This window comes from Hyperolius riggenbachi, chromosome 6 (genome assembly GCF_040937935.1).
Source record: "Hyperolius riggenbachi isolate aHypRig1 chromosome 6, aHypRig1.pri, whole genome shotgun sequence".
Lineage (NCBI taxonomy): Eukaryota > Metazoa > Chordata > Amphibia > Anura > Hyperoliidae > Hyperolius > Hyperolius riggenbachi.
This window is the reverse complement of record NC_090651.1, coordinates 249,936,137-249,960,803: the sequence shown is the minus strand read 5'-3', so window position 1 is coordinate 249,960,803 and position 24,667 is coordinate 249,936,137. Positions and strand designations below refer to the sequence as shown.

Genomic DNA, 24,667 nt, shown 5'->3' with positions numbered 1-24,667 from the left:
TCACAGTCAAAGGCTTAAAGCAGAACTGTAATATCTGTAAAACAAAAAAAGATTTTCACTTACCTTGGGCTTCTGCCAGCCCCCAGCAGCCGACCTGTGCCCTCGTCCTGAATGATCCTCCGTTCCCCCGCCACGGATCACTTTAGTTTTTGTGGTCAGTGGCCACTGCGCCTCCGTGGTTGTAGCTGCATGTGTCCTCATTCATGTTCCCGTCGCCAGAAACGAAGTGCCCAGGCGCAGTAGAGATTTTCTCTTACTGCGGTTGTGTAGGATGCTCCGGGCCACAGGAACGCGTACAAGGATACACATGGCCAGGGCGCAGTGGATTTCAACTTAGAAGTCGGCTTCCACTGCGTGAAGAAAAGTGATCCGCGGCGGGGTAATTGAAGATCATTCAGGACCAGCGAGGGCACAGGTCGGCTGGCAGAAGCCCCAGGTAAGTGAAAATCTTTTTTTACAGATACTTCAGTTCCGCTTTAGATAAAAATAATTTCAATATCTACCATAGAAAATAAATGAATACAAATAATCAATTGTGTTAATTTGAGTTAGAACTCTGCCTGTAATGGGGTGCATCTTAAATAACTTAGTGTATACTGCAGCAGTTCACAATTTAGCAGCTTTTTCAGCGGATCACTCAGTAGACACTGGCTTTTTGAGCCACACACACACCTCTTGGTCCAGCTGAATTTCATCAGCTAAGCTGTTCAGGGAGACACAAACCCCAGTCCCATGTAATTGGGAATCCACCCCATCCTACTCATGAAAAATGCCAATGAAACCTGTGCCGTTGCCTATCTAGTATGTATCTGGTAAAAAAACAAAAACAACTAGGGTTTCTTTACTATAGAGTACTATATACACCAGCATGCCACCTTATTATAAATATTTTAAACACAGTGGAACCACATGCTTCATATCAATCACTTTTCTAGGTAATACAAAATCATTTTACCATCACCATGTCCCTATATAGTATATGGATTACAATAACGTTTGTTTGGATTTCTTAAAGATCAAATCCATCAACTCAAAACTGATAGTGGCATAGTGGTAGAACTTGGACCCCTGTCAAGTTTTCACAGCTATAAGGAAACCCAATCTGGATTCCTCCCCCCAACCCTGGCAGATCCACAACAGGCTGGCCAACCTCAGAAGGTTCTCCATTTCAACTTAGCCAGGAACATGCATAATATTATGCATAGATTACTCTGTAAAATCCATAGTATCCAGTATGTATTTGTTTTCCACCCTCTAGTGAAATACATGGATAAATTATTTGACCTGACAATGAGGCCAGCATAGCTGAAAATCCAAGCTAGGCTTGCCATAGCTGTGTCATAATACAGATAAATTGTCATAGGTGGTGTTGATCTTGAATCAAAACGTGTGTGGACAAATTTAGTCATTTGAATACCAAAGGTGTTGGCTTTATGGCACCTGGATCTCTTTAGCATTCGTATATCATATTTTATCTTAACTAGCGCCATAGAATATATTCCTAGCTTGCAGAACAGAGAGACATAAGCACTTCTTCTCCAGCATAAACATCAAGAGACTCCTTTCAATCAGACATTTGCTGGGGAAAAATGCATTTTGAAAAGATGCACAGAATACATCACTTTCTCCAGAATAACTTATACTGTTGATTTACTGAACTGTTTTTGCAGTACCTAAGTAAAACATCACATGAAAGATAAACAATGCTATGAGTGAATCATCTATATACAGCAGACTCTTCTTATAAGCTGCTCTGTGGCAGAAGCTGTCACCTAAAAGATGGCTGGTAGTTCCAAGCCTGGACAAACACATTGCTGTGTACATGCAACCTCTGCTAGTTTATAAGTCAGCGAGATGTCCTGAGTTCATGTGCAGTAAAAGGAGTATATAATGCCTAAACTCCCATTCTTTTCATGTCCATTCCTTCTATATTTCGATACACACAACAGGGGTGAAGAAGCACCCTGTAGTAATAAAATTGCACTAAAAACACATAGAAAAGAAGAGGTGGCTTACCTCTCAAATGACTCAGGATAAAGTAGGTATTTATTAATAGCATAGACAACGCGTTTCGCGGGTGCAAGCCCACTTCCTCAGGCAAAGTAAAGTGCCAGGATTTTTAAAACCAAAAGCTTAGAGCGCCCCTCTATACACACAGCACTTAGATAGACATGTTGGTCATTTATAAACCTACAAATCTACTTGAGAAACTATGCTGCCCTATTATGTCATGTCAGTTTGTGTTGACATACCATATATATTAAAAGGAATACAGTTATAAGCAAAAGAAAGTACAACCTTTTAAAGTTCTTAAAATTAGGTAATTAAAACCTCAAATAAACAACATAGAGCATATTAAACCCCGTCATTATTTATAAACAAAGACTAAATGCAAAGCAGTGTAGGAGAAATTTAGCATACTGTTAATGGTTAAATAGGAAAGAGAATATGCTAGTTAAAATGGATAGAACTCACTTTTTCAAACACTTGTTCCTATTGTGAGCCATGAGTGAAGTTGTTTAACATAAATCTCCTCTCTTTTAAAAAAAAAAAACCAGATACATAGAAATTAACAATTACCTGGCTGATCCCCCATTGTCATAGCAGAGAATGCCTAGCAAAAGGAAGTTCTGAAGGCACTCCCCATCTCCTTCTTAGTGATGAACCACTGTGGCAACAGATGATACATCACTAATAAGTGGACCCAAACTGTGTGGCTTTCCACTACCTCTAACACTTTGACGTCACAATGACTAACAGCATGTACTGGCCAGTCAAAATATGCACGCAGTTTAGTTTCACTTATGAGGGGTCCGTCCGCCATTGCCATGGTGATTCATCACTACAAAGTAGGAGGCAGGAGCAGTGTGTTGTCAAAACTGAGTATATTTGGACAGAGGCGCCAGGCAGGTTAAAATGATCTAAAAACAACTAAAAAGGAGGAGTACAGGTGGACTTACCTCCTGAAATGATGGACAATCGAGATTGTTCAAATCGCAAATAACAATTTATTTTGGCACTCCGCAACGCGTTTCGCAGGTATAACCCGCTTCATCAGGCAAGGAGTGCAAGCTCAAAAAGGTCCAATAGTGGCAATGCGCCTCTGCCACTATTGGACCTTTTCAGGAGGTAAGTCCACCTGTACTCCTCCTTTTTAGTTGTTTTTAGATCATTTTAACCTGCCTGGCGCCTCTGTCCAAATTTGCACAGTATATAGTCCACCTTGGGTGGAGGGGACTGTCCCCTTCTTTCTATCTACAGAGAGCGACTTCTTAAACCTGAGTGGGGTCAGGTTCTAATGCTCCCCACCTGCATTTCAAGTGGTTGCCTATGTGGTAACCCGTGTTTGTGAGTATATCCACATCTGTTAATTATTTCGCCAACAATTGTTAGACTTACTGCACTGTATTGGGCTCTCGGTTTTTCTTTTTTGTTTCAAGTGCATCAAAACTGAGTATGTTTTTTTGGGATGTGGAAAGAAACCAACTCAAACACAGGGAGAACATACAGACGTCATGCAGGTAGTGTCCTGGCCAACATTTGAACCTTAGATCTCAGTGTGTAAGACAAAGGTGCTGTCCACTATGCCATTAAGCTCATCACCAAAGTAAAGAAAAATCAAATAATGTAAACTTTTGACTACTCACTCCTGCTTTCATTATCAAAAATTACAGTTATTAGCCTTTGAAAATATCAAAATGTGCATATGTGATTCACTTTCACCCATACTGCTAAATCTACCTAGCTTATTGCAAACCTGAAGTGAATGTAGTAGTAATGATAAATAGACATTTCCTAGACTCTTGTAATTCTATTTTCATCTTATTTAAGATGTTACATTTTAAATATGAAATATATAAAACATCCATGTCAGTGAGATGTAACATATGGTTCATTCAGCTCCAACAAAAAAAGGAAGTAATTATTTTTGAACTCTTCAGCAGTGGCTTGCTATTAGCTTTGTTTGTTCAGTCAATTACAAGAGTTTTGGCTTCTATTTACTTTTCAGGAGAGTTGCTTGTGTTCAGCTGCCTGATTTGCATATTAAAAGCACTGGTTTTGTTAATTTTTACAGTGGAAAAAATAAATACATGGGAAACACAGGCAAGCTCTTACTATTTGTAGTAGATGTACCCTTGTGTATCTCATAATGTTTCATGTCAGTTCAGGTGCACTACCTACTCTACAAGTGTCTTCATCAGCAGGATGGGTGGAGAGGGGAGGTTTTCAATGGCAATATCTCTCTCAGTCAGCCTGGCCGAGTAAGAGAAAAAGCGCCAAGCAGGGTTTAATTAGCTGGGTGACATGTAAGCCCCTTTGAATATCAGCCTGAGCATAGGGATCCAGAGCATGAGGGAGACCTTAGGAATCAGGAGGCAATTTAGGTCTGATGTGGGGGAAGAGGAGCACATTTTGGCATTCACACTTTAGGCGTTGGAGAACACTGGTCCAGTCTTGAGTTTAAGCATAGCAATTCGCTACATGCCATTAGCAGCATTGCCAGCAATTGATAACAGGAATACTGCTTAGTTCGATTCATAGTTAGTACATTTTGCTCAGGGTCCTACCGAGTTAACTCACCACATGAATAAGCAGTTTGGGATACCCATGACAAACAAGGAGGAGATTTACACATGTAGAGGCAATACAGATTTGGTACAGATTAGTGCTCATACCCAGGTGGAAGGGACTGCAGATAATACGTCTTGCCTGCCTTGTGGGTGTGACCTTCTGCCCAATGTGAGCAGTAAACTGTGCCCGATCTGAGCCACTCTGTACAGCAGATGATAGTAAAGAGAAATGTGTCACCTCTAGATGTGAAAATCCCTTGCAAGCTGGCACTGGCAGTAAGTTAACTCGGCAGGACATTAACCAAAACATACAAACTGTAAATAAACTAAGCCATGTTCTTTTTATAAAGTCTGGGTCAGAGAACTCTGAGCTGCCAGCAATTCTGCTAATGACATTTAGTAAACGGGTATGCTTGCTGTGTTAAATATAATGATAAATCCTGGATTTCCTAAACCTGATTTTCCCTAAGCATGAGAAGTATTTATTTTAGTGTAGTGCAGCATTTCTTGATGTTTTATTTTACCTGGTTTGAGGCTAGAATATATTTTTTTACAGCTATGGTTGGACATTGTATTCACTGTGTAGTTTACCACTAAGTCCTTTTGTGGGGGCTACTAGTTCAGTACATGGATGTCAGAGTGGTGTCAAGGCAATGTTGTTTTGGAAGGTCAGCTCAAGCTGTGTTCACACATACAATGAATGTCACCAGGCAGGGATCGGAACTCAGTTCCTCAAGCAACAGTTTGGGCCAAGTTATGTATAGACATGTTGCTATCCTATAGGCTACTGGCACATTTTTGTTGCTATGGCGGGGGTAGGAGGGCCAACAGAGTGGCGCAGGACAGAATGGGTGAGGAGAGGGGTAGAACAATGCCCTCAGCCAGCACTTGGCCGAGTCAATCCTCCAATACTGACTGACTGCCAGTGCATTGAGGGAAATTGAGGGCTGATGTAAACATGCTAGATTTTCAGCCAAGGCTGCTGTCTTGGTCTAGAAGTGTCATATGTGTGTAAAAAGCTATCATTTACAGGGCATGGAGTAGTAAAGTACTCCATCATCTGGTGGATGTTTTTAGGTAAAGGCAATCGGGGAGATGCTAGTGATTCCAGCTTGCAAATAAATTTAATGAAAATTGTATGCAGCTTGGAATTGGGCCAGTAAAAACACCAGGAAGCAAATTTGCTTGGCCCAATTTACACAATATGCATTAAATCTGCATGTAACCTATTATTTCCATCTCATTGACCATGCTTCTCTTACACTTTTGATTTTCAAGTGTGTTTACATGAATATTGGGTATGCACAGTTTACATCTTTCAATGGAAATGTAAGTACTGAAACCAAGAGGGCAATGGTAAATGTTATAAAGTATAAAGTAAAATAAACATATGACGCACATGTAGCCTGGCCTCAAGCAGTGTCTTTAAATGTAAACTGAAGCCTTTGGGTCCTTTCACATTGAATCCATGGTGTTCCGTTGCAATAGAAAAAATGTCATCACATCCCATGCACTGAGAATTTTATATTGCCTTCACATGGGTGTGGTGCAGCGGGTGCCATTAGGATATACTTGTCAGCATGCGCATTTACAGTATCAGTAAAACGTACTTTCAGTGTACTGTATACTTCACCGTATGGTTGCATTTCCCGTCTTTTGGTACTGTTGCGTTGCAATGCTACAGAAAATGCATAGTGTGAAAGGAGTGTCTTGGCTTCTGCACTTTCCTGTCTCATTGATGCAATAAAAGAGCATAATTACTTACTCCTGTGTGGTGCCCAGGGCCAGATTTACCATAAGGCACTGTAGGCACATGCTTACAGGCTCCCGACAATGGAAAGACAGCTTGATTCCCTCCCCTAGTGCCTCCCTCCCTCTTTCCCAATGCAGAGTTCTGAGCAGAGTGTAAATGAGAGGTTACTCACCCAGATCTCTGCATTTCACTAACGCAATTTCCCTTCAGTCGGGGGCACCACTAGCTACTTAATACTGAAGGTTCCTCTGTCTACCTAATGCTAAGGGGCACCTGTGATGGGCAAGGGAAGTATAGGAGAAGCAACATCTGGGCGAGCCAGCACACCTGTGGTGCAGTTTACCAGAGGTTTGTAGGTTCATGGAGGGCGAAGTCTAGGGTGCCAGAACATCTATGTAGAAATTAAACGGATATTACATGCAGAGAGTGGATTAGGTATACATGGGTATGGGGTCTCCAAGGGACCTCCAGCTCCAATGCAAAGAATACAGTCCTATCAATCTGCCTATAACACAACCAGTTAGTGATAACTTAATCAAAGTGAATAGATTTGGTCTCAAGTGTAATATAAAAATACAAATGCTTTATTTGGTCAAAAATAGGGAAGATAAAACAGGGATAAAAATTGAGGAAGGAATGTTGCGGAGTCATAAATAGCATTGTTCATGGCCGGCCATACAATCAGCACACGTCACTCACACCAATCATACCATAACCCCTCTGCCTATGGGTCTCAGCGCTGAGATTGTTAGAGCAAATGACAAAGCGGAAGGCAAGTCCATTAATCCTCATGTAATGATCTAGTATAGTACTGTCCATGCACATAGTCATAAGGCAAGGTCGTATTTCATGCTGATATTCATCGCCAGAGGGCATGCAAAGCACATATCGTTGCAATAGTTTCAGCAAGCTTTGAGGTCAGCACATAGCCATGCATATGAGGATGAAGACACAGCAAGTCTCACTAGTCCAACTTTTTCAAGCGTCAGCAAGCAACATATAAACGTGCATATCATAGCATTAATGGATGGATCTCACCGGCTTCAGTGTAGACTTCCGCAGCGCTGTTTGAGACGTTCCTGAGCTGAGTAAGTGTGTGGATAATAACGTTGGGGGCCCCCCTAGGTAGGTCGCCATCTATTGCAGGCTGTCAGCAGGCATGCCGTGGGATTCAGGCCGGCTGGCGTCCCAGCACAGCGGCAGTGACGGTCTCCACGCTTTTCCGGATAGAGTATGCGCTCTGCTGTCAGCTAAGGCTCCTGGGTAGGGTAGTTTCCTGTGAGGAGTAGTCAGGACGCCAGCCGGCCTGAATCCCACGGCATGCCTGCTGACAGCCTGCAATAGATGGCGACCTACCTAGAGGGGCCCCCAACGTTATTATCCACACACTTACTCAGCCCAGGAACGTCTCAAACAGCGCTGCGGAAGTCTACACTGAAGCCGGTGAGATCCATCCATTAATGCTATGATATGCACGTTTATATGTTGCTTGCTGACGCTTGAAAAAGTTGGACTAGTGAGACTTGCTGTGTCTTCATCCTCATATGCATGGCTATGTGCTGACCTCAAAGCTTGCTGAAACTATTGCAACGATATGTGCTTTGCATGCCCTCTGGCGATGAATATCAGCATGAAATACGACCTTGCCTTATGACTATGTGCATGGACAGTACTATACTAGATCATTACATGAGGATTAATGGACTTGCCTTCCGCTTTGTCATTTGCTCTAACAATCTCAGCGCTGAGACCCATAGGCAGAGGGGTTATGGTATGATTGGTGTGAGTGACGTGTGCTGATTGTATGGCCGGCCATGAACAATGCTATTTATGACTCCGCAACATTCCTTCCTCAATTTTTATCCCTGTTTTATCTTCCCTATTTTTGACCAAATAAAGCATTTGTATTTTTATATTACACTTGAGACCAAATCTATTCACTTTGATTAAGTTGCCAGAACATCTATGCCTATAGACTCCTGTAATGTCAATCCAGGCCTGGTGGTGCCAATCCATTTCAGTATTTGAACTAGTGTGAAAGGACCCTTAAAGCAACCTTGAAATGAGTGGAAAAAAACAGTTAGATACTCACCTATGGAGAGGTGAGCTTCTGGATTTCATAGAGCCTTCCCGATACTTGCTATGTCCCCTTGTTCGAACATTACCCCTGCTCAAATTTTGCGTCTTCGGTACTCTTTGGAAGGCTTCAGAAGTACTCACATCTCAGAGTGCTTCCAAAGACGGGAGCATCCCTACTGTGCATCGCGTCCCTCAGTACTTCCAAAGACAAGAGCATCCCTACTGTGCATCACGTCCCTGAGTACTTCCAAAGACGGGAGCATCTATACTGTGCATCGCGTCTCCCTGAGTACTTCCAAAGACGGGCGCTTCCATAATGTGCATCACGCCCCTGAGTAGTTCCAAAGTCGGGAGCATCCCTACTGTGCATCACATCTCTGAGTACTTCCAAAGAAGGGAGCATCCCTACTGTGCATTGCGTTCATGAGTACTTCCAAAGATGGGAGCATCCCTACTGAGCATCATGTCCCTGAGTACTTGCAGAGACGAGACCATCCATACTGTGCATCGCGTCCCTGAGTACTTCCAAAGATGGGAGCGTCCCTACTGAGCATCATGTCCCTGAGTACTTGCAGAGACGGGACCATCCATAATGTGCATCACGCCCCTGAGTAGTTCCAAAGTCGGGAGCATCCCTACTGTGCATCACATCTCTGAGTACTTCCAAAGATGGGAGCATCCCTACTGTGCATCGCGTCCCTGAGTACTTCCAAAGACAGGAGCATCTGTTCTATGCATCACGTCCCTAAGTACGTCTGAAGATGGGAGCATCCCTACGGTGCATAGCTTCCCTGAGTACTTCCGAAGATGGGAGCATCCCTACTGTGCATCGCGTCCCTGAGTACTTCCAAAGACGGGAGCATCCCTACTGTGCATCGCGTCCCTGAGTACTTCCAAAGACAAGAGCATCCCTACTGTGCATCACGTCCCTGAGTACTTCCAAAGACGGGAGCATCTATACTGTGCATTGCGTCCCTGAGTACTTCCGAAGATGGGAGCGTCCCTACTGAGCATCATGTCCCTGAGTACTTGCAGAGACGGGACCATCCATACTGTGCATCGCGTCCCTGAGTACTTCCAAAGATGGGAGCGTCCCTACTGAGCATCGTGTCCCTGAGTACTTGCAGAGACGGGACCATCCATAATGTGCATCATGCCCCTGAGTAGTTCCAAAGTCGGGAGCATCCCTACTGTGCATCGCGTCCCTGAGTACTTCCAAAGACCGGAGCATCCATATTGTGCATCATGTCCCTAAGTACTTCCGAAGATGGGAGCATCCCTGCAGTGCATTGCTTCCCTGAGTACTTTCGAAGATGGGAGCATCCCTACTGTGCATCGCGTCCCTGAGTACTTCCAAAGACGGGAGCATCCATACTGTGCATCACGTCCCTGAGTACTTCCAAAGACGGGAGCATCCCTATTGTGCATCGCGTCCCTGAGTACTTCCAAAGATAGGAGCATCCCTACTGTACCTCACCTCCCTGAGTACTTCCAAAGACAGTCGCATCCCTCGCGTCCCTAAGTACTTCCAAAACCTTCCGAGGTGTCCCCGGAAGAGGTACTCGACCTGCAGGCTGAATGACTTAATTGGGGGAAAGCAGTGGAACAAGGCAATGGATAGATGACTGGGAAAGGCTGTATGTGATCCAGAGCCTTCCTTCTACATAGGTGAGTATCTATATAAATATTTTTTTCTTGGTTCAGGGTTTCTTTAATTCAGTAAAACATTCTCTTGGGTCTCCTCTTCAGATGTTATAATAATACCTGCAAAATACAAAAATGACTGTACTGAAAAGTACATACAAAAAGTAGCATATTTAGACAATAGTCAGAAAAGGGAAAAATAACCCTTCCTGTTAGACCTGAGGTCCAATGAAGCCTTAGAAAAACACAAATGAAAGAAGGTGCAAATATATAGACACTAAGTATATAATATATAAGAGCAAAAAATCTGAGGATATAAAACATATCAAATTTTATTTATCACATAATTCATAAAAAGTATAGATTAAAATAAGGAGGAAAAGATAGCGGCACAGACAACAGGACATTCACAGATGTCCACAGTGAAGGCACTATAAAATATGAAATCCAGTATGCAAAGTTTCTCTTATGCAGGAGATAGGACTGGCCAGTCCACAAAAAAAAAGTAAAAAAATTACTATAAAAAAAAAAAAAAAAAAACATAAACTTACAGTCAGGAGTAACTTATTTTGGTACTTTTTGGTTTCTTGGGGATGAAAACTAATTCTAGTGATAAGGTAAGAGAACATCTCCTGTGAGAAAATACAGCTGAAAAGTTTATTGAATCAGTTGCAAAAGGCACTGTAATTATTCCAGTGTATCCAGCTGTCAGTTGCGTTTCTCAATGCTGGTGTGGAGTTGACAACTAGAGATGGCCCGAACCAACGTTTTTCAGTTCGCGAACCGGGTTCACGGACTTCTGCACAAGTTCGGTTCGCACGACCTTTAGAAAGAATTATGCTGCCCACAAAAGTGATGGAAAATATGTTTCAAGGGGTCTAACACCTGGAGGGGGGCATGGCGGAGTGGGATACACGCCAAAAGTCCCAGGGAAAAATCTGGATTTGACGCAAAGCAGCGTTTTAAGGGCAAAAATCACATTGAATGCTAAATTGCAGGCCTAAAGTGCTTTAAAACATCTTGCATGTGTATACATGAATCAGGGAATGTAATTAGAGTACTGCTTCACACTGACACACCAAACTCACTGTGTAACGCACCGCAAACAGCTGTTTGCATAGTGATGGCCGTGATGGATTGGTGCGCACCATGGCGAGAGTGCAGGCCGTGGCGGTTTTCCAGCCCATATGGTCGCCGGGCTGTGGTAGCTTAATGATAGAACAACAGTGACTGTCCAGCTGATCAAATTTGGTCTGTCCACAATGAAGCAACGACCTTATTATCTTTGGTGTGCTACCCCCCGAGACACTCATATAGCCGGCGGTTATTGCTTCATTGTGATGCGCAAGCCCCTTTACCGCGGCAAGGTAATGATCATGAAGGGGAATGGGCACATGTACATGCCTTTTTTTTGTTGTTGTTGCAGCTGCAGTGCAGCCAGAAAAATTAGGCAGGCATGTACACGCACCATAAAAATTAGTATAGCGGCCGCTGCTAGCAGCGGCCTTAAAAATTCAGGAATTGGCCTGGAGTCCTGGACCCTGTTGGTGGTGGCGGAGAAGACAGTCAAGCGGCCTGCGGGCAGATATGCTGTGTGGAGAGCGACTTAGTCTTGGGGCAGGCAGTCACAGGGCGTGCAGGCAGAGATGTTGTGTGTGGGGACTGACTTAGTCTTTGGGCAGGCCTGAGCATGCTTTGCAGACCAGGCATCCATGGTCAGATGGACCCTTGACCCAATGCTGTGTGCCAGAGATGTCACCACTTGCCTTTCAACATCACGGTACAGTTTAGGTATCGCCTTTTTTGAGAAAAAATTGCGGCCTGGTATCTTCCACTGCGGTAAGTGGCTTTGCTTTTGTGTGCTGCTTTTCCTCAGGTGGTCATCCCATTGCAGTTTGGGCTTTGTAATCATGTGCCTTCGTAAGGTAGTTGTCCCTACGCGGGTCTTGGTCTTTCCACGGCTCAATTTTCGGTGGCAGAGAGTACAGATGGCATTGCGCTCATCTGAGGCAGACACACAAAAATTTTTCCACACCGCTGAGCCAAGGGGTGGTGGCACTTTGGTGGTAACGGCCAACTCAGTGTTAAGTGGGGTGCCAGAATCAGAGCAGGAGGAGGAAGATATGTCACGCTTCCATGCGGAAGCTGAGAAAGATGAGGTGTTCTGTGTTAAATAGTCAACTACGTCCTGACAATATTGGGGGTTGATGGCACATGCCTTCTTCTGAACACTGTACTTTGGTCGAGGGCCGCACAAAATCATGACAGCGCAACCTCGAACAGACCTGCCAGGTGGCCTGCCTCTGCCTTTTGTTTTGTCCATATTGGGGGGGATGAAGTGAAAGGCATGCATTGACTTGACTAATAAAATGTGCAGTCACACAGGTGCAGTTAACAGGTATGCACGGAGTGGTATATCACACTGCGTGCACTCACGTAGGTAGGTGTATATCACACTGCATGCATTCACGTAGGTAGGTGGGTGCACAGAACACAACAGGTAGGTATATGCAGTGATGAGGTGAGTGCACTCAACACAAAAGGTAGGTATATGCAGTGATGAGGTGGGTTCACTGAACACAACAGGTAGGTATATGCAGTGATGAGGTGGGTGCACTGAACACAACAGGTAGGTATATGCAGTGATGAGGTGGGTTCACTGAACACAACAGGTAGGTATATGCAGTGATGAGGTGGGTGCACTCAACACAAAAGGTAGGTATATGCAGTACTGGGTAGTCACTGAATGTGCTGGGCCTGGCTGGCAGTGGCACACACACAGTATGAATTAGCAAGGCTGTCTATGCAACACAAGTGTCAGTGGGACACACAGAAAAAAAAATAGATCACAAGAACAAGATTAGCTCTCCAAAGAGCTGTTGTGGGGTGCTATTTTAGCAACACGAATCAGCAAGGAGCAAACTAACAAGCTTACAAGAGCCTAACTAATCTTTCCCTATGAGAGAGTCTGATGCAGCTGTCCCTTCTCTAATTAATGCAGGCACACGAGTGAGTGTAATGGCTGGCGGGGCCTGCCTTTTATAAGGGGGGGGAGTGGCTCCAAGAGAGAGTGTAGCCTGATTGGCTACAATGTGCCTGCTGACTGTGATGTAGAGGGTCAAAGTTGACCCTAATGGTGCACTATGAGGATGAACCTTACTTCCGGAAAAGTTCGCCTTAGATGGAGAATGCGAACCACCGGATGTTTGCTGAGAACCGTTCGCCGGCGAACCGTTCGGGCCATCTCTATTGACAACAAAGACTACAACTCTGCCTTTAATATTGTCTGGAAACTGATAGAGTCCAATGACAATGCACAAAGTGCTGTGTGTCTCTAGCCCATTCTATTCTTGCAGGTAATACAGCAAAACAAAGAATACAAGCCTGATTGGTGGAAACATCATTTTGTTGAAAAGCTCTAGTCTGTACTGTGAACAATGCATAGTTAGCAGTATTGTAATCGAACTGACTAAACTAATTTTCTAAATTAGTTTGCAGAAACACGTCCCTGTTTAACATTGTTGTTTCCATAAGCAGTGGTTTGTATAAACTTGCCAAAATTTTTAATTCAGATAATCACATTTGAATGTTGCAGAACAGATTCATGTTGAATGTTTGTAATATTTCACAAATTTGAAGACCTTAGCTATTCCCTTCTCTCTCTCTCTCTCTCTCTCTCTCTCTCTCTCTCTCTCTCTCTCTCTCTCTCTTTCTCTCTTTCTCTCTCTCTCTCTCTCTCCAATTAAAGCAGATATAACATTGTCCTTCCTAATTCATTGTTGAGTTACACACTGACTAATGCTACGTACACACACGATGCTGTACAGATACATTGCTAGCCATCAGGATGGGGGAAGGAAGTGAGACGACATTTGGGGCATAACACAGCGGCATACCACAGACAGTGGGGGGAGGGAAAGAGAGCAACCCCCCACAAAAAAATGCAGTTGGTACAGCTTGGGAATGAGGGGTCATGAACCTGAACTGAGAAAAATTATTCAAAATAAACACATGCTGTACCCGCAAATTAATATTACATACTTGCTTCGCTGTCAGTTTCTTTCAGGAGCTCACCATTTTCTTCTTACAACAATTCCTTCCAGTTCTGACAAGATTTTGTCAGAACTGAAATGTATCAGTGGCTGTCAGTTATAACTGAAAGGACAACTGATAAGCAAGGTAATGTCCATGTTTCCCTATTGCTCAAGTGGGCGATATTACAGTTTAACAGTGTTCCGACCAGGAAGCTGTTATAGGGCAATGGCCATTTTCAACATGGAGGACGGAGAATTCCATTGATCACAGTGGACAAACAGAATGCAGGAGAGGAGAAAAAGATTGATGAGTAGACTACACGGGAGGTAAGTATGACATGTGTATGTTTATTTTGACTTTTAATTTTCAGTTCAGGTTTGCTTTAAGGGACTTTGAGCAGATACTGTACACACAAGGCCGACTTTTATCCACTGTGTGTACCTACCTTAACCTATTTTGGTTCCTGGACGTAGTTTCTATGTCCAGGAACCATGCGCGCTACCGCGCGCCCCCACGGCCGATCGTGCGCGTGCACGCGCACTCCCGGCCGCGGATTCGGTAGCCAAGGAATCAATGTATCGGGCTATGGAGCCCGATCACTGATTCCTCTCCCCCGCTGAAAAAGCGACAGGTTCTCTTGGAAGCTGAGCTTTTTCTGGCCGTCTCCTTCCCGATGCGTCACTCTAAGCTCGTGGTACGCTTAGAGTGACGTCATGTAAACAAACTCATGGCCGCCATCTTGTGGCCAAAAAGTAATACTACACCTGAAAAAAAAAAAAACAAGAATTAACACACATTTACATTATAAATCTATTGTTTACCTCCCACCCTCCCAAAAGTACCCAAATAAAATGTTTAGTATAAAAGAAAAACATTACAATAAAAAAAAAACATGTAAATATTTACCTAAGGGTCTAAACTTTTTAAATATCAATGTAAAGATAAAATATTTCTATATTTTTTTTATTTTAAACTTGTAAATAGTGATAGAAGCAAAATGGAAAAAATGCACCTTTATTTCCAAATAAAATATTGTCGCCATACATTGTGATAGGGACATAATTTTAATGGTGTAATAACCGGGACATATGGACAAATACAATACGCGAGTTTTAATTATGGAGGTATGTATTATTTTAAAACTATAATGGCTGAAAACTGAGAAATAATGAATTTTTCCATTTTTTTCTTATTCTTCCTGTTAACCACCCTGGCGTTCTGATTAAATCGCCAGGGTGGCTGCGGGAGGGTTTTTTTTAAATAAAAAAAAAACTATTTCATGCAGCCAACTGAAAGTTGGCTGCATGAAAGCCCACTAGAGGGCGCTCCGGAGGCGATCTTCCGATCGCCTCCGGCGCCCAGAATAAACAAGGAAGGCCGCAATGAGCGGCCTTCCTTGTTTTGCTTATATCGTCGCCATAGCGACGAGCGGAGTGACGTCATCGACGTCAGCCGACGTCCTGACGTCAGCCGCCTCCGATCCAGCCCTTAGCGCTGGCCGGAACTTTTTGTTCCGGCTGCGCAGGGCTCAGGCGGCTAGGGGGGCCCTCTTTCGCCGCTGCTCGCGGCGAATCGCCGCAGAGCGGCGGCGATCAGGCAGCACACGCGGCTGGCAAAGTGCCGGCTGCGTGTGCTGCTTTTTATTTCATCAAAATCGGCCCAGCAGGGCCTGAGCGGCAGCCGCTGGCGGTGTTGGACGAGCTGAGCTCGTCCAGACCGCTCAGCTGGTTAAAATGCATTTACAGTAAAGTGGCTCTTAGCAAAATGTATCCCCCAAAGAAAGCCTAATTGGTGGCGGAAAAAACAAGATATAGATCAGTGCATTGTGATAAGTAGTGATAAAGTTATAGGCTAATGAATGGGAGGTGAACATTTCTCACATGAAAACGACGGAACCTGAATGGGTTAAAAAGAAACTCAGACCAAGAATTGAACTTTATCCCAATCAGTAGCTGATACCCCCTTTTACTTGAGAAATCTATTCCTTTTCACAAACAGACCATCAGGGGGCTCATATTGTGGTGAAACCCCTCCCACAACAAACTCTGAGTACGTACTCTTGGCACCTTGTGAACCTTGTTGCATTGTGGGAATTAGCTGTTTACAGCTGTTTCCAACTGCCAAAAAAGCATGCAGCAGCTACATCACTTGCCCACAGTAAAACTGTCACCATGTAATAAATATCAGAATATAAATCAGGGATTTAAAACATTTTACAATGGGCAAACACTGACTCAATCAATTATACATAATTATTGTAAAAATGAAGCACTTTTTTTTATTACATTATTTTCACTGTAGTTCCTCTTTGAAGATTTTTTTACTTTCCTCATTGCTTTCCTCATTGTTCAAAACTTACTGTGGTAAGCGTGTCTGTTACTTTAGAATGCAGGCAAGGTCACATTTAGTTTACTTGAAAAATGTAAACTGGATGACTTTTTTTAGCGTGGCTTACAGGTCTGTTAGATCATCTTTCTGTGCATCATTATTGGTTGGTTCACAAAATACTCTTTTGTGCATTTATAATAATTAAATTCTGCAAGATACAGCACTTTTAGAACACAAAATAGTCCCTTAGTTTTATTTCTAATTTAGATGTTAATCACCAAAGCATAAAAGAATGTTTTTAAGTTAGGCAAGCAGAGCTCTTGGCAGAATTATTGTAGCGTTTGCTTTTGAGTTTGAAAAACCTTCTCCACAGCCCAGCTACCTGCACAGTTTTATATGCCATGATTTGAAAGCACAATAACCAGAGTGCCCACATTTTTATGTTTAAAAGTGCCACCTTATTTTGCATTTTTGGTCATATTACTGGAAAAAAACCAGCGGAAGGATTTAACTGAATCATGGTTTATTGGTAACCTTGATCAGGGGCGTAACTACAAATCATGGAGCCCTACAGCAAAACTTTGATGGCGCCCCAATGTTCACACACTTTTTCTTGCCTACCCCTGGTGACCCTCACAGCCTGGGGGCCCATCTTGCAAGGGTCATTAAACAAGTGTGGACACTGAAATCTTTCCACTTGTAACAAGTGTAGCCAACAAAACAAACTGGTGATATGAAAAGATGATGTCCAATGGTGGCTCATGAGTACAAATGAATGGATGTTCCATATGCCATATGTAAGCGTACATGCCTCACTTCCTCTACCAATGCTGCATGCATGCTCATTTTTACACTGTCTGTATAATGTTTTGAACAATTGTGGGGTGTATTCAGCAACCTACAGTGAAGTTGCTATGCATAGGGAGCGCATAGAAATGTTACTGGCAATCCCTGCAGTTAGGTAGACGCATTGCACAATTAGCGCAAACCATGTTACCTAGGTAATGCGGGTCTTGCTAATTCCCTACTGTGTGCTACCTTACTGCTGGGATTACCAATAAAATTGCTGTGTGCTCCCTGCCAACATCAACTTTACTGTAAGTTGCTGATGAGTACAGCTCTGGGTCTCTGCAATACATAATCATTGAACACTACGTGTTTCGTTTGTGATGGTCATTTGACAGGGATGGACATTTCCCTAGCATTTAGTTTTAGTGCATTACTATACAAGACTAGTCAGACCAAAAGTTTGGACACACCTTCTCATTCAAAGAGTTTGCTTTATTTTCATGACTATGAACATTGTAGCTTCACACTGAAGGCATCCAAACTATGAATTAACACATGTAGAACTATAGTACATAACCAAAAAGTATGAAACAACTGAAAATATGTCATATTCTAGGTTCTTCAAAGTAGCCACCTTTTGCTTTGGTTACTGCTTTGCACACTCTTGACATTCTCTTGATGAGCTTCAAGAGGTAGTCACCTGAAATGGTCTTCCAACAGTCTTGAAGAAGTTCCCAGAGATGCTTAGCACTTGTTGGCCCTTTTGCCTTCACTCTGCGGTCCAGCTCACCCCAAACCATCTATATTGGGTCTGGTGACTGTGGAGGCCAGGTCATCTGGTGCAGCACCCCATCACTCTCCTTCCTAGTCAAATAGCCCTTACACAGCCTGGAGGTATGTTTGGGGTCATTGTCCTGTTGAAAAATAAATGATGGTCCAACTAAACGCAAACCGGATGGAATAGCATGCCGCTGCAAGATGCTGTGGTAGCCATGCTGGTTCAGTATGCCTTCAATTTTGAATAAATCCCCAACAGTGTCACCAGCAAAGCACCCCCACACCATCACACCTCCTCCTCCATGCTTCACGGTGGGAACCAGGCATGTAGAGACCATCCGTTCACCTTTTCTGCGTCGCACAAAGACACGGTGGTTGGAACCAAAAATCTCAAATTTGGACTCATCAGACCAAAGCACAGATTTTTCACTGGTCTCATGTCCATTCCTTGTGTTCTTTAGCCCAAACAAGTCTCTCCGGCTTGTTGCCTGTTCTTAGCAGTGGTTTCCTAGCAGATATTCTACCATGAAGGCTTGATTCACACAGTCTCCTCTTAACAGTTGTTCTAGAGATGTGTCTGCTGCTAGAACCCTGTGTGGCATTGACCTGGTCTCTAATCTGAGCTGCTGTTAACCTGCAATTTCTGAGGCTAGTAACTCGGATGAACTTATCCTCCACAGCAGAGGTGACTCTTGGTCTTCCTTTCCTGGGGGAGTCCGCATGTGAGCCAGGTTCTTTGTAGCGTTTGATGGTTTTTAAGACTGCACTTGGGGACACTTTCAAAGTTTTTCCAATTTTTCGGACTGAAAGTAATGATGGACACTCGTTTTTCTTTACTTACCTGCTTTTTTCTTGCCATAATGCAAATTCTAAGAGTCTATTCAGTAGGACTATCAGCTGTGTATCCACCTGACTTCTCCACAACGCAACTGATGGTCCCAACCCCATTTATAACGCAAGAAATCCCACTTATTAAACCTGACAGGGCACACCTGTGAAGTGAAAACAATTTCAGGTGATTACCTCTTAAAGCTCATCAAGAGAATGCCAAGAGTGTGCAAAGCAGTAATCAAAGCAAAAGGTAGCTACTTTGAAGAACCTAGAATATGACATATTTTCAGTTGTTTCACACTTTTTGGTTATGTACTATACTTTCACATGTGTTAATTCATAGTTTGGATGCCTTCAGTGTGAATCTACAATGTTCATAGTCATGAAAATAAAGAAAACTCTTTGAATGAGAAGGTGTGTCCAAACTTTTGGTCTGTACTGTAGGTGGTGGCCCAGTATAGGTAGCCTGGTATAGGTGGTGCTCCAGTATAGGTAGCTAGGTATAGGTGGTTCCAGCCCCAGTATAGGTAGCCAGGTATAGGTGGTGGCCAAGAATAGATAGCCTGTAGCCAGATATAGGTGGTGCCCCAGTATAGAAAGACCACTGTAGTGGGCTCACTCATCTGTTCCCCACGTTCAAGCGCTGATGTCACTCTTCTGGAACGCGGTGTGCTGGTTAGTGAGCCACAGGCCCCCAGCCAGCACATGCGGCCCTTCCAGTGCTTTAGGGGGGCCAGGGCCCCCAGAAGCCCTGGGCCCCTCACTGCAGTGTCAGTTGTACCCCTGATGGCTTCCCTGATAATCGGTATTATAATATTACAGCTCTGAACCTTTTTTTTCAAGTTTTGGATCAGTCCATCTCCTCATGGAGGAATATTACATTTTCAATTGTTTTAAAAGCACTCCCTGAAAAGAATGTATACAAAGATGCCAGCCAGGCTGTCTACTCATGTGCACACTGTTCTGGCAGTTAAACTGTGCCACTGCCATCCACGAATTTCTTTTAAAATGTATATTTGAGTAAAGAATTGATAAGTAGTAAAGGAGATACTTGTATGGAAATATTATACCACTAAAGATAATCTCCCTACTACTTTAGTGGGTATTTCCACATATACAAGTCCTGCTTTGAGTTAATCAGTATTGGGTATTGACTTTTATATTCTTATATGACAAAGAGGAGGGGTACAAACTTTTACCACCTAACAGGAGAAACAGTTTTTAAAAATCCATTCTAGGTTTATTAGAACACTTACATCCAGCTCTTCAACCCTACTAAACTATGGGTATAACAGCTGCACAGAATAAGGAAAAATTTGAACCTAAAATTTGACATTAAAACCTATAGCTAGTCCGGAAAAACCTAATACCTCCACAAGAAGGCTCCATCTAGTCTTCTGTCTTCCTGGCTTTCAGATCCCCTGACTTCTGGCACAGCAGTGGAGTCTTTGACAAGTGTCTCCATCCGCTGATATCTGTCCGCCCCACTGCTTCTGGTGAAATCACTGGTGAGTGGGTATTGGCCCTGTCAATCAAAGCTGCCCCCTTTTATAGTCAAGTTCTAGAAGGGGTAAAATGTGATGGCCATGTTAAAAAAAAAAACAACCTCACGGTCTTTATTAACGTGACAGTGATGCTCAGGAAGAAAGAATCTAGCAAAGAAAGAATAGGAGGACTGGGAACCAGAGGGGTCCTTCCTACACAGGTAAGTATCAGCTGTTCTCTCCTAAGGTGTATTTTGTAAGCATGCCAAGAGTTCTTCTGTAGATTACCTATTAACTCCCTTATAAGAACAAAACTTTATGCTCCTCCTGCTTGAGAACCTGAGAAATAATGTTTTATTTAACTTATTTTTTTTATTCAAGATTACCCCAAGATCTCCATAACTGACCATGACATCTCTTTGTCGCCTCCACACAAGAGAGTTGAAATGGGCCAAACTGTTTTTGAAAACTTAGTGCTTGGACCACCACCTTTCAGATTACTCCATCTTCTTGAAGATGCTGACAAGGTAAGCAGTATTGGTAAATAGGCTATATGTCTTCTCATCCTTCAAATGAAAATGAACATATTCGTGGAAAACGGCATTCTCCTGAATAAAATATAAGCCTTTGTGCAGCTGAGTACAGCTCTCACAATTATTTATAAGTACCCCCTTCCCCCGACCACATAGCAGAAAGCATGTGTCTTCAAGAGAAAGAAAAGAATTGTACTTTGAAGGAGGTCTGTGTGAAACAACATGGTTGTTTTTTTTGTCCTGTTACCTACAAAGGATTATTCAGATAATAAACAGCAGACACTTCACCACAGCAGTTGGCAGGTGTCAAAAAAGAGATAATTGACTGAATGAGTACAAAGAAGGAGTCACTATTTCTGTTTCTTTGTATAACAGCAAAAAGGCTCATTTCACGAGCATGGATATTTACTTCTAGCGTAGCGAGCTGTTCCAGGAACTAAGCTTGAAAAGGCATTATTTGTTTTTAAAGTGTAAGTGTACATTTAAGTATGGTTAAAATATCTTGAATTGAGTTCCTGAACATTAATGCTTAATATACTTCTGTTATTGATTTAGCCCCATTTTTAAGATACTAGCACGTCATCCTAGAATGTTCATAGAACTGTGTTAATTTGTCTATACTGTTAGCAAATTAACTGCTGTCTGTGGTGATCCCTGCTAGAAAATTGTACTTATAAAATGTTGTCTGTTCCATCCCTGTTGTTAAAGTTACCTTCTGCCCTCCATATCCTCCCTGTGCACCTTGTTATCAGCACTTTAGCACACACAGCAGACAGAGTGTGGGATAGCCAGGATTAAGTTTTTAGTGTAATGGCCTGTTTCCACTAGCCCGCCGCGTGTGGCTGTGAAACGGGTGGTGGCACTTCTTGGTCTGCGAGTACGCAGACGAATCCCAGAAGCTGCTCCATGCACGGCTATGGGATTCGCTGCTTCCCGCACTAAAAAAATGCTGCAATGCCGGCCGAATCACTAAGGCAAGCGATTCAGACAGCGGCAGCATTATCCCCTATGGCAGAGTTACCCTGCACGATTTGCTTGCAGGAAAACTCTGCGGATTCGGCCTGATTTCCAGCAGTGGAAAAATAATGGAAGTGACATGCAGGAGCTAAAATCCATGATCAGCATGTACAGTACCGTAGATTTCATTCTTGATCACAGCCACGTTTTAAGATATTTGAGCACGCTTAACCTTTTGACGACCAGCTAACGCCGATTGGCGTAAACTGGTCGTCTGCGGGTTTCCATGGAAACGGCCGCTATCGAGCGGCCTTTCCATGTCCGTTCACGGAGAGTGTCTCCGTGAACAGCCGGAGAGCCGCCGATCGCGGCTTGCCGGCAAAATGTAAACACGCGGGGAAGAAATCCCCGCTGTTTACATCATACGGTGCTGTAAGGCAGATCGGCGATCCCCGGCCTCTGATTGGCCGGAGATCGCCGGCATATGATAGGCTGAAGCTTATCCTACAATGCGCAGGACGGCTACCCGTCCTGCGCCGCTCAGAGGGAAAGGGAGAGGGAGGGAGCGCCAAAAACGCTGCGGAGGGGGGCTTTGAAGAACCCCCCCCCGCAAAGCGCATCAAGCCGGCGGCGATCAGACCCCCCCCAGCAGGACATTCCCCTAGTGGGGAAAAAAGGGGGTAAGTCTGATCGCCCTGGCATAATCCTGATCTGAGCTGCGGGCTGGAGAGCCCACGCAGCACAGATCACACAGAAATCCCCTGGTCGTCAAGTGTTTAAAGATAAACCATAATGGCATGTAGTAAAACGTAATAAATTATTGTGGATACCTGTGTTGAGCAAAATTATCCTGGTTTCAGCCTTAGATATGCCTCTTATATCTTTATTTCTACAGTATCTCACAAAAATGAGTACACCTCTCTTATTTTTGTAAATATTTTATTATATCCTTTCATGGAACACCACTAAAGATATGTGTCCCAGGTGTGAATAGGAAGCAGGTTTGTTAAATTTGGTGTTATCACTCTCAAACTCTTTCTTACTGGTCACTGGAGGTTCAATGATGGCTCTTCCTGCTCCCGCTAAACTCCGAGGCGGCGTTAAATACTACTCTCCCTCCAAGTTGTCGCAACTCGGAAGGAGATGTAATTCAGGTCTTGGCAGCCGCTAGAGCCCCGAATTACTGTTATGCGAGGCGTGCAGCATACCATTGCTGCTATGACAGCACCCTGCTTCGCTTTTTCCAACTCTTGTGGTGTTTTTTCTTTGTCATGTCCTGCCTGGCAGTGCATCAGATCAAATGGGGTGAGTAGCAGGACCAGGTGACTCTCTCTATTGGCCATCTGCTTTAGCCTGTCAGTTTTACCACATGCTAATTGATAGTTACTGAAAGATCCAGGCTGTTGTGTGTTACTTGTTTTCCCCAATTCTCTAATCTTCGTGAATTGACACTTATTGAGGTATTTACCACACAAGTAATTTACCTCACTAGTCTGTCATTTTACTTTTCCATGCGGTAAAAGCTTTAGTGAATTTGCATTTTACAAACTGTTTGGTAAAATCAGCTGTTTTCTGCATTACTGATTGTGGTAATGCTTAGTGAATCAAAGCCATTGTCTTTCACCTAATACCACAGAGTCCCTAATATCCAGCACCAACGGGGGTCGCCTGATGTCAGATACAGGTGCTTGATGGTTGCACCCCCCCAATACTTACCAAGCCTCTAGCGATGTCTAGCAGCCTTTCTGCATCACCTAGCGGACTGCTAGCGGCTTTCCACCTTCAGGTCATGTGACACGCCGACTTGCGTGCAAGGACACCAGAAGCCGCTAGGAGCCTGCTAGGTGATGCAGGAAGCCCAGACCCAGATTTACAACACAGTTGCCTATAGGCACAAATGTCTTGATGCCCTAGACTTTGCCCTCCAAGAGTCTACAAACCCCCACTGCACCGTGCTAGCTGTCCCAGCTGTCACTACTCCCTTACTTCCCTTGCCTTTAATGAGAAGCTACAGGTGCCACTTAGGAATATGTAGCCAGAGGTACTCTCAGTATTAATTTGCATAGGGAAGGAGGGTGAAAGGCACTCGAGAAGCAGAGTAAGCCGCCTTTCTATCATCAGGAGCCTGTAAGCACGTGCCTACATTGCCTTATGGTAAATGAGGAAGGCTGCTAGTGCTACATGTCGCTGGAGTCTCAGTAAGTATTTCACCAAGAAAGGCTCCGTAAGTATAGCTCCAAAACCCGTCAAATGCAAAGTCCTGTTGTCTGGCATGCCGGTTAGTTGAGACTTCTGGTTGCCTGAGTTCTGGATAACAGGGACTACTTTGATGTACTTTGTATCCTTGCACTGAATGAACAGCTAGTTCATTTTTTTTGTTTTCTGGAAAACAAAAGGCACAACCTTACTTTGTAATAATTGTTTTAGTTGTGGAAAGAAAAGCTGTATTAAGTGTCTGTTAGATTAAAAATGACATTTTCCCTGCAAGATCTCTCCAGGAATGTACAACCCATTAACCAGAATAGTTACAGTTATATCTAATCGGACCTGATGGCCACCTACTTAACTTTTATCCTAGCGTATTCCATCTCACCTCCTTGGGGATCGTCTCTCCCCGTGACCTTTGATAGATCTCGTTATGTATGATTAATCACCCTGTGAAGGGTTTTCCGTCATGGTGAAAGTATGCAGGGATGATTGCCAGCACAGACTACACTGCACTTATCTGTTAATCAATCTTCCAATGTGAAAATATCAATACACATAACACAATATTTATGTTTTGATTAAAGAGAAGGCAGACTACTGTGAAGTGATTCAATTAGTCAACTAACTCAGCAAGTATTTTCAGGACCTTTTTTTTTAATCCAATGATTTTATTAAACA

General features: G+C 43.5%; 1 protein-coding gene across 3 annotated transcripts in view; it reads left to right on the top strand.

Annotated features, from left to right (window-relative positions):
• The window catches only part of MORN1 (MORN repeat containing 1), a 565,248-nt gene that overhangs the window by 347,054 nt on the left and 193,527 nt on the right, over positions 1–24,667 (top strand). For all 3 annotated transcript variants that reach the window (XM_068240670.1, XM_068240672.1, XM_068240671.1), the window contains exon 11: positions 20,673–20,818. In XM_068240670.1, coding sequence (XP_068096771.1) covers positions 20,673–20,818 — 146 coding nt within the window. The remainder of the gene's footprint in view (positions 1–20,672; positions 20,819–24,667) is intronic.